The sequence below is a fragment of the Mus pahari genome, chromosome 16, assembly GCF_900095145.1.
Source record: "Mus pahari chromosome 16, PAHARI_EIJ_v1.1, whole genome shotgun sequence".
Taxonomy (NCBI): domain Eukaryota; kingdom Metazoa; phylum Chordata; class Mammalia; order Rodentia; family Muridae; genus Mus; species Mus pahari.
Window position 1 is genome coordinate 25,279,735 of NC_034605.1, and position 12,981 is coordinate 25,292,715.

The following is a 12,981-nucleotide window of genomic DNA, read 5'->3' on the forward strand; positions in this document are numbered from 1 at the left end:
AAAGAAAGGAGAAGGAAAGAAAAAAGAATGGTTCTACAATGTAAAAAGCTCTCAGGAGTAACATCAAAAGCAGAACCATAAGTGAAAAACAATTTGGTGTAGAAACCTGAGAGGATAGAAGGCCAGATGTGATAACCAAACCTTGCTATCTTTGGGTTCAGAACAACTCTAGAGGCACAGACTGCCTACCTGTTTGCCTGTCTGATTCTCTCTTTCTGGTCTCCCCTTCCCATGTTTGACAGACGTGTCAGAAGTCAAGCACATGCTATCTGATGTTTGCTTGAGGAAATCTTCCCAGACAGGAAGCTCAGCCATCAGGAAAGCTCAGAGGCTTCCCGGAGACTGACTACCATGGAAGTGGCTACAGAAAGACCAGAGGGTTTATTTGATTCCGCCAGGGGGCGATCGTTCCCCGCAGTGGGGAGGCCGCGCGAGGCGGAGTTGGAGGATTTCTTCCTGTTTTCCATTACCGGAGAAGCAGAAGCCGATTTTATTGTGAGCGTAGAAAAGCAACGGTGAGTAAAATAAACTAAATAAATGAAAATAAAATGAAATAAGATAAAAATAATAGCTTAATAGTGACCGCCTGCTTCCCACCGCTAGAGACCGAGGCTCGCGTGGTTCTAGAAGCGCGTGGCGGGCACGCAGGGACTGTTATCCAAAGCCTTCCTGAAAGCCCTGGCCCCGGACAGAAGCCAAAGCAAGAAGGACCTAGCTTTGTTAGCTTATTTTCTGTTTCTTTGTCTTTGTCGGAAGTATTCCACATGCAATGCGATAGAAATTACCCTAGCCACGCACCCATTTGAATTGGGAATTTCATTTTAGGTTTTTTGGGGGGGTTGCTTGTAAACCTTGTGCCGGTGAAACCGAACGAAAACTTTAAGCACAGCGATCGCCTACGAGACTTGCGCAGAAACTAGTGAGGAGGCCGAGTGGCTCCGTATCCTGGCGCGCAGACGGGGAAGAGGCCTGGGAGCAAGTTAGTAGTGAAACTCCAATTTGTGTAACCCGAAGGGTCGGGGAAGGAAACCCGCCACAAATGTAGACTAACACACAAGAAGTGTTCACCATTAGAGAGTAAAAGAGCAGGCTACCTACCGTTCTAGCAGAGTGGCGCAGCGGAAGCGTGCTGGGCCCATAACCCAGAGGTCGATGGATCGAAACCATCCTCTGCTAAGAGACATTTTGCGCAGTTTCCACAAAGCAATACTGTACAAAGCAATATTAAACAACTTTGAACCCCTACTAAAATCATTACTTTGAGCTTTCCGATTTTACAGATTTTTCCTCCCAGTCTCTTAATAACGTTCTCCTACAGGTAGATATTATCAGAAGCCTTCTGATCTGCTCTTCCATACCGTATATGTTTCTTTCTAGTGTCCAGCAAACCAGATTCCAAACATTCATTCAACCAAATTCACCCAGGAGGAGATAACACATTCCGTGTATTTTTGATAACATCTCTTATTAGTGGCTTGTTTTTTTTTTTTTTTTCTTAAATTTGTATCTGAAAATAAAAACAAAACCGGAAAAAACATTATTGTTTGTTGGAGATCAGGCTGAGAAAAACCAGGCCTTTTACAGCTTGCATCTGAGAGGCATATAGTTCTTTGTTGAGAGCCGAGCTGCCCTCTCCTTCCCAGGGCTGTTCGACACCCTCCCTGCCAAGACTGCTCTATCTCCCTCCTCCCAAGGCTACTGTCCTAAACTGACACCTGGGAGGATCCGGGACTCTGAGATTAGCTGCTCGGGGTTCCGGAGCAGTGATGCCAAGACTCTGAGAAAATCACAAGAAGTTTCAAGTCTGCAGTCAGCATCCCCCCATTTGTCCTTCGCTCTGTTTCTTGTGATCCTTACTCAACCCCTCCCCATTCCCCTTCACAGTGTTTATAACCAACCGTTCAATCCGGCAATAAACGAAGCCTTGACACCTTTGCAGGGCTTCCCTCTTCTTTCCCGCTCATTTCTCACTTTCAGGCTTGGTCCCCCTCGACCCCCACGGAATAACTTGTCCCGCGGAATAACTTGTCCCGCGGGCCGGGAAAATTGTTCTCAACTAGTTGTTTTCCACTTCCCATCCTTGATTTTTGTTGTCACAAAAAAGAAAAAAAGAAAAAAAACAGTTCTTTGTAGGTGCCAAGTAGACAGGCACGTACTGAGGATCTTTAAATATTTACTGAGGACAATCACTTGCCTCCTCTAAGCATGACCATTTACAAAACTGTGGGTAAATAAGAAACTTTGTGTTGACATTTATAGTTACTGTAAATGTCTTACAGACTTTCAGACTTCCTGAAACAGAATAACATCCCACAAAATGAGTATCAAATCCTTTGTAATTTCAGGCACCTCTTTAGCTATTTTTCCAGAATCTAAAATAAGTGCATTACATAGCAATCATAGTATTTGTTACACATATCTCTGGATTCCTTATAGGGACCATATGGTTTTCTTGGTAGGGTTCTAAACTGATTTGGGATTTAGAGGTTCAAACTCACACTCAGATGCACTGAATTTCCTTCCTTATGTAATACGTTTTCACATTTATGTACCTGTCAGAGAATATTTAGGGAACAGTACATTAAATGTCTCATGAACTCTTGAATATGACTTAAAAGGTTGTTTCAGAAACCTATAGTCCTCCTGGTGTGTTTTGCTTGTAGAAGAGATGTGGAACACTGGTGGCCAGGGTCGAGATCTGGAAGATGGCCTTTAAGACAATGCACAATGACCCATCTGTACCTGCTGGTGCTCTGCCTCTGCGCACTTTTCTTTCTTTTTTTTAAAAATCTATTTATTTATTTATGTAAGTATACTGTAGCTGTCTCCAGAAGGGGAGTGTCAGATCTTGTTACGAGTGGTTGTGAGCCACCATGTGGTTGCTGGGATTTGAACTCAGGACCTTTGGAAGAGCAGTCGGTGAGCCATCTCACCAGCCTGCACTTTTCTACTTAATGTGGGGAATGGGTAGTGAAGGTGGCATGGCAAAAGAACCCCTCATTCTGGAGTCCGTTTGAAGCCTCTGACAGCTTAGAATCATGCTTTCCAGCACAATTGACATTTGCTTTTACGGTTGCCAACACACAGAGAAAATTGCTTTTATATAGAAATATTTTCAAATAAAATGTGGAAGTAGTCAAGCATGGTGGCTGGCTAGCTATTAAGAAACGGAGGCAGGTGGATCTCTGACTTGAGGCCAGACTGGTCTACACAGGAAGCTGGAGGCCAGCTAGGGCTGCATAATAACACTGTCTCAAAAATAAAAGAAAATTAGATAGCAATAAACCAGACTTAAGGCTTGAATATGTATGACTTGGGGAGGGCCTCCTCTGTCTCCAGACATTTTCCAGGACTATCATAAATAAAATCATTAAGTTCACAGTGTCAATAACCTAATGCCATGGATTCCTGTGGTCTATTGTTCCTTATCAGTGATAATCCTGTTAGTTGCCACCCAGGAACCACCTCGTGATTTAAATTCCTTAGCAACCATTTAAAGATAACTTTATAACTCACCTGAATCTTATTTATGAATGTTCATAGGGAGGAGGTGCAGTTCAGGGAAGCTCATAGCTCTCAGCTGCCTCGCTAGCCCCCACACTCCCCAAAGTCTCTCACTATTCTAATCCCTTTGTTTAAAGTTCTGTAATGTCTTGATGTGCCAGAGTGCGTTGGTACCTGGGGGGCCTCCCTCTTCTTGGAGAAGAAGGGGGGCATGAAGTAGCTGTACCAGGTGCGGTGGGCTGGGAGCAATTGGGATGTAAATAAATAAATAAATAAATAAATAAATAAATGGAGAGAAAAGGTAAAAGAAGAGTTGGCAATGAACCTCCAATAAATGAGCCACCCTATATTTGACCTAAATGCAAATATGCACATGCAGCTGTCCTCCCCACCCTCAACACATACATACTTATACTATGGAGGGAATGTTGTAGCTATTCCCAGGCAGCCAAGTCAAAGGTGCTGAACTTTTCTGTTCCATAGCCAGGTTCCCAGGGAGGGAGGTTCACAAATATTAGGGCACTAAGAACCTCCAAACACTGTTTCATATTTACAGCATTTGGAGCCAATAAGAATAAAAACCTGTTAAAGTTAAAATAATAATAGTAATAATAATAATAATAAGTCTGTGCTAAAAAAGTGCCTTTCAATAAACTCCTGACAGATCTCACATATTTGAGTCAGAGAGACTGAAATGGATCACTGGGTGTAAGACATTCAAGAGTTATTAATGCCGTGCAGCCAAGCTCTAGGATTCCCTAGCAGGAGACAGGGAAGGAGAAGGGGAACAAGAATGTGTTGCCACCAACATCCCCTCATTAGCTAGAGACTGATAGACAATGTCTCACGGATAGTTAATGGCTAGAACTCACTATGCAGACCAGAGATCCACCTGTGGACAGGGTGTCTGCTGGTATCTGTGAGAGGACTCATACAGACCTTGCACCTGAGCAGCATTCTGATCTGATGTCACATTCTTAGCCAAAGACCAGCTTTGACACCATAGGGTAAACAGAGGCAGGTATCAAGGAGTGGCATTGGCAGAGGGGTCAGTTCTGAGAGCAGCTGTCGGAGGTGGGGGGTTGGGGCAGCTGTTGGGGGTGGAGGGTTGTGGGGATGGTCCAGACACTAACAGGCGTGGAAGTGGGGGCGGGGTCTGCTGTCTATGCAGCCAGTAATTAGAGAAGAGAAAGGGGAGAAATCACACACACACACACACACACACACACACACACACACACACACACACACAATGGTTGAAGCAAAAGACAAGCTACAGTAATTTATTTATTTTTTCTCTTAACCCCCTTCTATATCCCTTAAGACATAGTTTTCCTTTTAGAAAGAACATTACCCCATAGCCACAAATTACACATTTTCTAGAGACAGTCACCAGAAAATTATATTCTTCAAAAACAGATTAAAATCACTACATGAGGAAGTTAGGATAGATTATTGATTATGTACTTCTTTTGGGTTTTTCGAGACAGGGTTTCTCTGTATAGTCCTGGCTGTCCTGGAACTCACTTTGTAGACCAGGCTGGCCTTGAACTCAGAAATCCGCCTGCCTCTGCCTCCCGAGTGCTGGGATTAAAGGCGTGCACCACCACACCCGGCGATTATGTACTTCTTATATGAAACATCTATCAGCATCTATCTTATGTCCTATTTTTGAAGTTCTGATCAGCCAGGCTAGCTAATCATCTGTTTTCTGTTCTAATACTCATAATAGAATTATTTGCTCTTTATCATAACCTTATTATTTCCTGGTGCACACCAAAAACCTGCTACCTCATCCCTGGATCACAAAATCAAGGAACTCAGGCCCAACCTAGCGCATGTGCTTACTTTGATCTCTAGCTTGTCCCAAGCCTATTCTTCCTGCCTCTACAATTACGTGCTTGTGATGCACAAACGCTCACTGTACTCCTTTCTCTAACTCAGCAGCTATCAGGAAGGGGCACACTTTATTCTTGATTCTAACTGAAAACTTTCTATCAACTGCTTTGACTTTCAATTACCCTCACTTCCCCCAAGTTTTTAAATCAAACTAACTTCCTAAAACTACTTAAATCAAGTCAGAAATTCCATAAAGTCATCAATCCATCTAGACAGCTTTATCTTTATCTTTGATCGGCAAGAAACTTGCGCAACAGAGTGGGCTGTCATCCAGGAAATAATCATAACAAGTTATAGGCAGTGGGGGGGGGGACGGGGGGACGGGGGGACGGGGGGCGTCACCCGGGGTCCACTCACACTAAGCCAAATAAATGAGCAATGACAGGCCTGAGAAAGCACGGCAGTAGCAAAAAGCAATCCTGGGACAGTTTCTGGGGTTGTGTCACATCGAAGCTGAGCAGGACCGTGGGTGATGGATAGTCTTAGGGAGCTAGCCTGCCCACTCTAGCACTTCCTGCATGGTGTCTGCCACTTGGCCTTTTCCTTTATAAGAAGGGACCCTGACTCTGCCCAGTGGGATTGCTTCTCCTCTGAGCCCCTACTATGCTGTTCTCTGCCCGTAGAATTAATAGTTCCTCAGTTAAACTTCTTAGTCCCAGCAGTTTGCCTCAATGTCCCCTTGAATCCTATACTCAGTCTCTAACTTTGCTTCATACTGGCCTGGCCTGAAATTCTTTTCTGTGGTGAAGCAAAAGATCCAAGATCCAGCCTTACCTGGATGGAGGTCTCTGAAAGGGAACTGTTGACTTGGCCATGGATTAGGTTTTGTTTTGTTTTTGTTTGTTTGTTTGTTTGTTTTTGCCCCTGCCTTTGCTGGAATAGACTCAGTATTAAGATAGTACACAGACTTCTAAAGTGGCTCTCATGACTTCAGCTCGTTCCTTGCCACTGCTGTTCAGTTTGGCCATGAGGAGGCCCTGATAGAACTCACAGAAGTTACCTCAGTAGGCCGCCGCTGCCTTTCCCATTGACTAGTCACAATGCCCTATAACCTGCCTAAACAGTTCCATCGTCCTCTCTTGTCTTGTGCCCTCTCGAGCACACCCACTCGTCCCCTCGTTCGTTTACTCATACGGTGAAGGGATTCAAATCATCCAGAGTCGCTCCCAGCTCCGTTTGGGGAACTGGGACGCGCACCAATGCGCATCCAGGTCCAAGGTCGGGTCCTGCCTGGATGCTGGACACCGAGCCCCCTTGAGCTCTGCCAGTGTGGCGCTCAGACCATAGGTCTCAGAGAGGCTGGTTGCCGAGGCCCGCGTGTCGCCAGCTCCCCGGTTCCCTCGCGCTTTTCTGGCGCTCGTGGCCCAACCGTCACTCGAGCACCGGATGCTTGGATTCGGCCACCTCCGCCGAGATCCGAAACATCAGAAGTTGAAACGGGGCTAGAAGTCACCGCCCGCCCGCGCCTCTCAGCATGGGCAGCTACCTGGGCAAAGCGGGGTCCTCGCCGCGGTCCCCAGCACAGGGGCGCGCAGACGCAGGGGAGAAGCCTGGGAGTCGCCGACCCGCTAGGCCCCTCTACCAGGTCCACCGTGTGCAGCATGTCCACCGCGCCCAGCCCGCCCGGAGACACAGGCCGGCCCGGAGGCCGCCCAACTGGGATCCCGCCAACCCTACCGCTTTCGTCAGTGAGGCCTGGAGGCGCTTCCCCATGAAGAGGCCACAGAACCCCATCATGAGCTCTCTTCCTTCAGACTGGTGGGAAAGTTACCTGAAGCGTAATATTTGGTCCCTTCGTCACCCTCGGGCCACATGGAGTCCTGTGACAGTCAAGATCTCGTCTCCTGAGCGGAGACCACGGCCCTTGTTCCCGGCCTCAAGAGTGGTGAACTCTGCGGGACCTTCAGAGGAGCCACAAGGGCCCTGTGGAAAGGACCCGGTGCTGAGGGCCCTCCTCCAGTGCAGGAAGGGCAGAGCCAGGTGGGAAGAGCCACTGTTCCCGGACAGCTCCGACAGCCAAAGGCATTCGGCCACCGTTTGGTCCGCCTTTAAGCCCCTGTTGAAAAGTGGAGCCACTGTTTCGTTTGTGGCCAGGCCTGGGTCTCTGAAAAGGAGCCCCCATGTCCAGAGCTCAGATCATAAATGTAAGAGGTCCAGTTGCTCCTCTGTGGCCCTCGTGGCCAGCATACATACCCGAGGCCCCCCCAGCACAAAAAGAAATGCTATTACCAGCTCTTACAGTTCTTCTAGAGAGCTCTCAGGATCTTGGAAGAGACATTTTCCCAGGACATCAGTCCAGACTCCAGAATGGCCATTGAGAAAAGCAGGAGAAAGTCCTAATTCTCACCTCTCAGTCACATCCAGCAGCACTGGACAGCTAAATGGAAAGATTCCTCTACTGCAGTCTGGTCCTAGGGACCTGCTGACTGTACCTTGCCAGCAAGGTCCCGTTGTCACTGAAGAGGACCCAACATTAGAGGGGCAAGCTGTGCGGAGCAACCAAACGACAGAAGCTACAACCAGGACAGCCAGAGACTCCATTCCGGAAATGAGGGCTGGAACTCAGCCTCCCTCGTCTCTCAGTCGGTCGTCTTCTGAGACAGTGCTTAGTACCCACGTGAACCCTCAGCTGCAAAGCTCGAAGAATATGCCTGCCCCACACGGGTGCTCACAGTTAGAGCACATTCAAGGCATCTCTTTAGACTCAAATCCCTCAATTGCTTCCACCCAGGCATCTCCAAGCTCTCCCACAACACCAGTCACTGATTCCACCTGGCCATCTTCAATCCCTCGGGCTCACAGGTCTGCTGTGCCCCCCCACTCATCTGTCATTAACCCCACAGCACCCACCACACAAAGCGCTTTGGTTGGGGTGGTGAGTAACCCAATTCTCCATCTTCCTGCATCTGTACTTCCCGTGGAGACTTCTTCTCACTTGGCATTAAGACCTATTTGGGGGCCTGTTCACAGTACTGAGGTTAGAACTGCCTCATACCCCAGAATTTCTGTCATGGCCGAGGCCTCTTCAAGCTCTTCTCCCTCTACAACTCCAGGTATCTTAAGGCCCACCTTCAAGCCTATCTTTGACGGTATAGAACCACTTAAAACTGTGTCCGAGACAGCTCCTGTGTCCACCAGGCAGCCCTCTCCTTCACCGAGTTCTGATTCTACCCATCTTTTCCACAGCCCAGCCACCACAGCCCCCTGTGTGGTTACGCCTGCCATTCCAGCCAGCAAATCCAAAGACCCTGGTGTGGATTTGAACGTAGTGACCAGCACCACAGGCAGCTCTTGCTCTGTCCCTTCTTGCAGCACTTTCCTGCTTGGAGCTTCCCAGAACTTTCCCTCAGCCACTGATTTAATCTTCCCTTCCCAACACCTCACGATTCCCACTGTACACTCGGTCACTATCTTTAGCCAGGTTCTTACTAGTGCCATCAAGATATCCCCTCTTAGAAGCCCTGATAAACTGAAGCGGGTGAGCAGCCCTCTGGCAACTTTGGGCTTAACATCCACAAACCAGCCTCCAGTGACCTCAAGCAACTCCAATGTGACTTCAGCACTCACAGCATCTTTGGGGTCAAGCCCAAAGCCACCTTTGCCATCATCCCAAAGAAATACTTCTCAACATTCACCTGGGGCCATAGATGGGCTAAAGCAATCTTCTCTGCAGCTAGCTCCTGCCCAAAGCTTCAGTACCTCTTTCCTTTCAGAGAACGCAGGTGTGTCCCCAACCCCATCTGCTCAACTGGTCCTTAGCAAGACCACACAGCCAGCTTGTGGGCAGTTGACATCTTCAGCTCCCATGATCCACACTCCTGCCACCAGTCAGCCAGGCTTTGGCAGCACTCTGGTCGGGTTTCCATTCTGCAAAGCTAGTTCAACTGCCCTTAGGGTTGTCAGGCAGAACCACCAGAGTGTGACCTACAGTTCAGTATTTGGCAGCACAGCCCCAAGACCTTTTGCTTTTGGAGGATTAGTGACCCCTATGGATTGTGGGGAGCCTGAGGCCATCGTGGCTGCCCCACAAAGGAGCTCTTCTGGCACAAGGCGGAGTATGACCCCAAGCGTCCTAGCTCCCTTTGCGCAGTGCTGGAGCCAGAGCGTGCAGGGCCCTCCTAACCAGATCACACCTTTGGCTGGCATTCCTGCAAGAAAGATCATGTCTGGGGCCCCCTCCCTGGTCCCCTTTGCTCAGAGTACCTCTGTACCTGGAGCAATGAAGGCAGGTAGCAGTCTTGGCTTTGGGATGTCCTCTCCAACTCTGCAGGGTTCGTTGGGAAGAGATCCTTTCAGATCGTTGGAATCTTCATTCTGTATTGGTACAAAATCAAAAACCCTAAGGAACCGGGAGCCAGGGCGCTCCCGGAAACATCACACTTACAAGAAATAGCCCACTCTCTCTGTCACACTGCAACAAAGAGTCTTGATCTCGCCCAGCTCTCTATAACAAACATATCCAAGACCAGAAGTGAAAGCTATAGGTGTTCCCTCCATGTGTCATAATCTAAGTCTTCCAAGAAGGTAGACTACCAATACATCATCAAGTGCTGGCAAAGAACGGGGCTGCCCAAGACTAAAACCGCAGAAGCAGAGTAGAAACTTTGATGCCCTTTCCACCCACTCCTCTCTGTGAGCTCCATGTGAGGAATGGCCATGGCAGGAAGATAACGAGCATCTTTGGAGGAAGATAGGTTGATTCTACATCTTACCCTTCCTGTATTTGGGCTCTAAGAAGCGCTTGTCTGTCTCTAATCTCATAGAGACACCATGTTCTCAGTTCCCAGTGCTCGTTCCTGGGTGGTTTCCTGAGAGTGTTTGGGTGTGATCTGATCTGTGTTCACCCTGTTCTTGAGGATCAAGATGATCTGAAGATCTCCTTGTGTGTTGCTCTTTGCCCCACCTTCTCTATAAAGTTGATCCAGTCTTACCCCAAAGAGGTAGTGGCTTAGCCCCATCCTTCATTAGGTCAATTCAATGTATAAGACTAGCTAATGAAGATTTATCCCGTCAGACCTGAAAGAAAGGTCATCTCCCAGTACAGCAGGGGGAGGCTCCAGGATCAAAGCCAACCGTTCCTTCTTTTCTATCTTCTAGCTTCTCCTCTTGACTGCCCTCCACTTGGCCTTCACGGAGATTTAATCTTCTCACTCTGTTAGATTCTGGTGTGTGTGGTGTTGGGTTTGGAGGAAGAATGATCTGTAGGAGTGGTGTGAAGTTGGCAAAGCCAAATTTCAATTGCATAAAAATCCACCTGCAGCTCGGCTGATGGGACCAAACAGCATTGCTTCAGGCTGCAAGGCTGAATCCCCCCACTAAGTGCACAGCTGCAGTGTGGCCTTACAGGATGGATTCTCAGGGAGCCTGAAGGCAGGGGCGAAAGATGGCAAGGACGCTGAAGCCTTCTTTCTTGTCCCTACATCATGGCCTACATGGCTAGGAACCGCAAATGCCCAAGTACAGAAACTAAAACTGACATTTCCTTTTTATTTCCCTTTTATTGGTGCTTCATCAGATCAACCCTTTCTATATTCACATCTTTCTTTCTCCAAGAGGGTTGGCAGAGCGTGAAGCCCTTAGGCCAAGCAACAGAGCATGAAAGGGTGAAAAGAGCAGGCATTCTGCTCTAGCTCTCAGGCCAGCAGGAAGTGCAAGAGTAAGCTGGATCTCCCCCTTAGCACATCTTAGCACCCCCACACACTAAGACATACATGCTTCTTTGGGTACATTTATCACATTTTTAAAATTTTATTTTATGGATACCTTGGAGAAAATCTAATTGAAAAAGTAATTGACATTATATTGAATGATAAAATAAAAATATACTGCTGAAAAAGGTCTATGATACAGGAATTACTGTCAAGCTCATATAGGGAACAGAAGAAAAGATGTTAATTTGCCTGAGGCTACTTAGAAAAGACTAGAATTTAAACTCTGGTGTGCAGATATGACTATTTCTCACTCTGTAATCACCAAAGTTAGAAATGCTTGACTCCAAATATCTATGGTAGTTGGCATTCATCTCTCTGTTTATTTGTGTATATGTGAGCTATTGGAACTTGAATCTAGGACTTCACAAATGCAAGTACTTCCCCATTTAGTTACATTCTTCGACCTGTTTCAACTTTAAAAGGTTTCCATATTTTAACTGCATAATGTGTGCTTGGGCACGTGTGTCATGGCACATGGTCGAGGTCAGGGAATTATCTGGTGAGCTTTTCTCTCCCTCTCCCATGTGGGTTCCAAGTTTTAGGGACTGAGCTCATATCCCCAGATTTGTGCGGCAAGTACCTTAACCCACTGAGTCCAGTTTCAACTTTTAAAGACATTCCCTAGATTGATTATCTTACTGAATGAGGACAGAAAGAAAACCTTAGACACTACCCACTGCTCTTTGCAGTGTCTAGAGATAGTTGTATGACTTGCATAGTTCTTGGTCCTAGTCATTCAGTGGTCAAGAACAATTTCTATTAAGAACAATAACAACTTAGTATAGAATTGTTAAACAGCTGATTCTAACACAAGGGACAAGAGCCTAGAAATGAGAGTGGACAGAGGATTATCTTGACCATGGCTGATCCTAAATTCAAATTTTGCCTGAGTGCATTGTTGTAACAGGATGGATAATCTTATTGCAAACTGTGTGCTCAGACAGGAAAGAAAGGTCACTAAGATATATTGAGATCTCTTCCAAAACAGTCATGTATAGATAGTCATGGTGAGCAGAAGCAGGAGGACATGACTGCAAGTCATACGATATAATGCAGACAGCATCCTGAATACAACAGGTAGCTGTGGAAATAGACTGAGCAGCATAGAAGCAGGTCTATACTTGAGTTTTAGATTACTCTGGCTCCTCTGTGAGGAAAAAAATAAAATAGGAAAAACTGGGTACTTAGGGGTGTTTGTAAGAGACATTTTGGGTAACAGAAACATTAACAATGTAAGATGGGGAGGGGTGGGGAGTAATAGTCAGTAGAATGTCTTCCTAGAACGCATGAAACCATTGCTTTTTATCCCCAGCAATGAAAAACTGCATGCAGTAGCATACATCTATAATCCCAGCTCTGTGGAGGTGGAGCCAGGAGGGGATCGGAAGTTCAAGGCCATCCTCCTGGGGCTGAGATACTTGAAACCTTTTCAAAAAGAAAGAGAGAGTGGGGGAAGGGGGAAGGAAGGAAGGAAGGAAGGAAGGAAGGAAGGAAGGAAGGAAGGAAAAGGGAAAGAGAAAATCCAAAGAGAGGAAATATTATGGAGCAGAATTTGTGAAAAGACTCACTGGGATTTCCTCAGTCAGTCCCTTAAAGCATTGGCTATTTCCTTTCTAATCCTTGGGTGTATTGGATGGTCCCAGGGAATTGCAAAGCCCATCCTCACCTCTCAGGGTTCAACCCTCTTACATGACAGTGCCTGTAGCCAGAAGACAGCTGAGGTATCCTGGGTTTCCTCAAGAAAACATATAAGGAAGCTGGGCGTGGTGGCGCACGCCTTTAATCCCAGCACTTGGGAGGCAGAGGCAGGCGGATTTCTGAATTCGAGGCCAGCCTGGTCTACAGAGTGAGTTCCAGGACAGCCAGG

At 47.0% G+C, this 12,981-nt stretch overlaps 1 protein-coding gene and 1 non-coding gene across 2 annotated transcripts; both read left to right on the forward strand.

Annotated features, from left to right (window-relative positions):
* The first annotated feature begins 1,104 nt into the window (after positions 1 to 1,104).
* On the forward strand, positions 1,105 to 1,176 carry Trnam-cau. The gene has a single exon. It is a non-coding gene; the product is annotated as a tRNA-Met (tRNA).
* Positions 1,177 to 6,495: 5,319 nt separating this feature from the next.
* Pom121l2 (POM121 transmembrane nucleoporin like 2) lies at positions 6,496 to 11,233 on the forward strand. Its single transcript, XM_021216090.1, has one exon. The coding sequence runs from the start codon at positions 6,878 to 6,880 to the stop codon at positions 9,794 to 9,796; it is 2,919 nt and encodes a 972-aa protein (XP_021071749.1). The 5' UTR covers positions 6,496 to 6,877; the 3' UTR covers positions 9,797 to 11,233.
* The last annotated feature ends 1,748 nt before the right edge of the window (positions 11,234 to 12,981 follow it).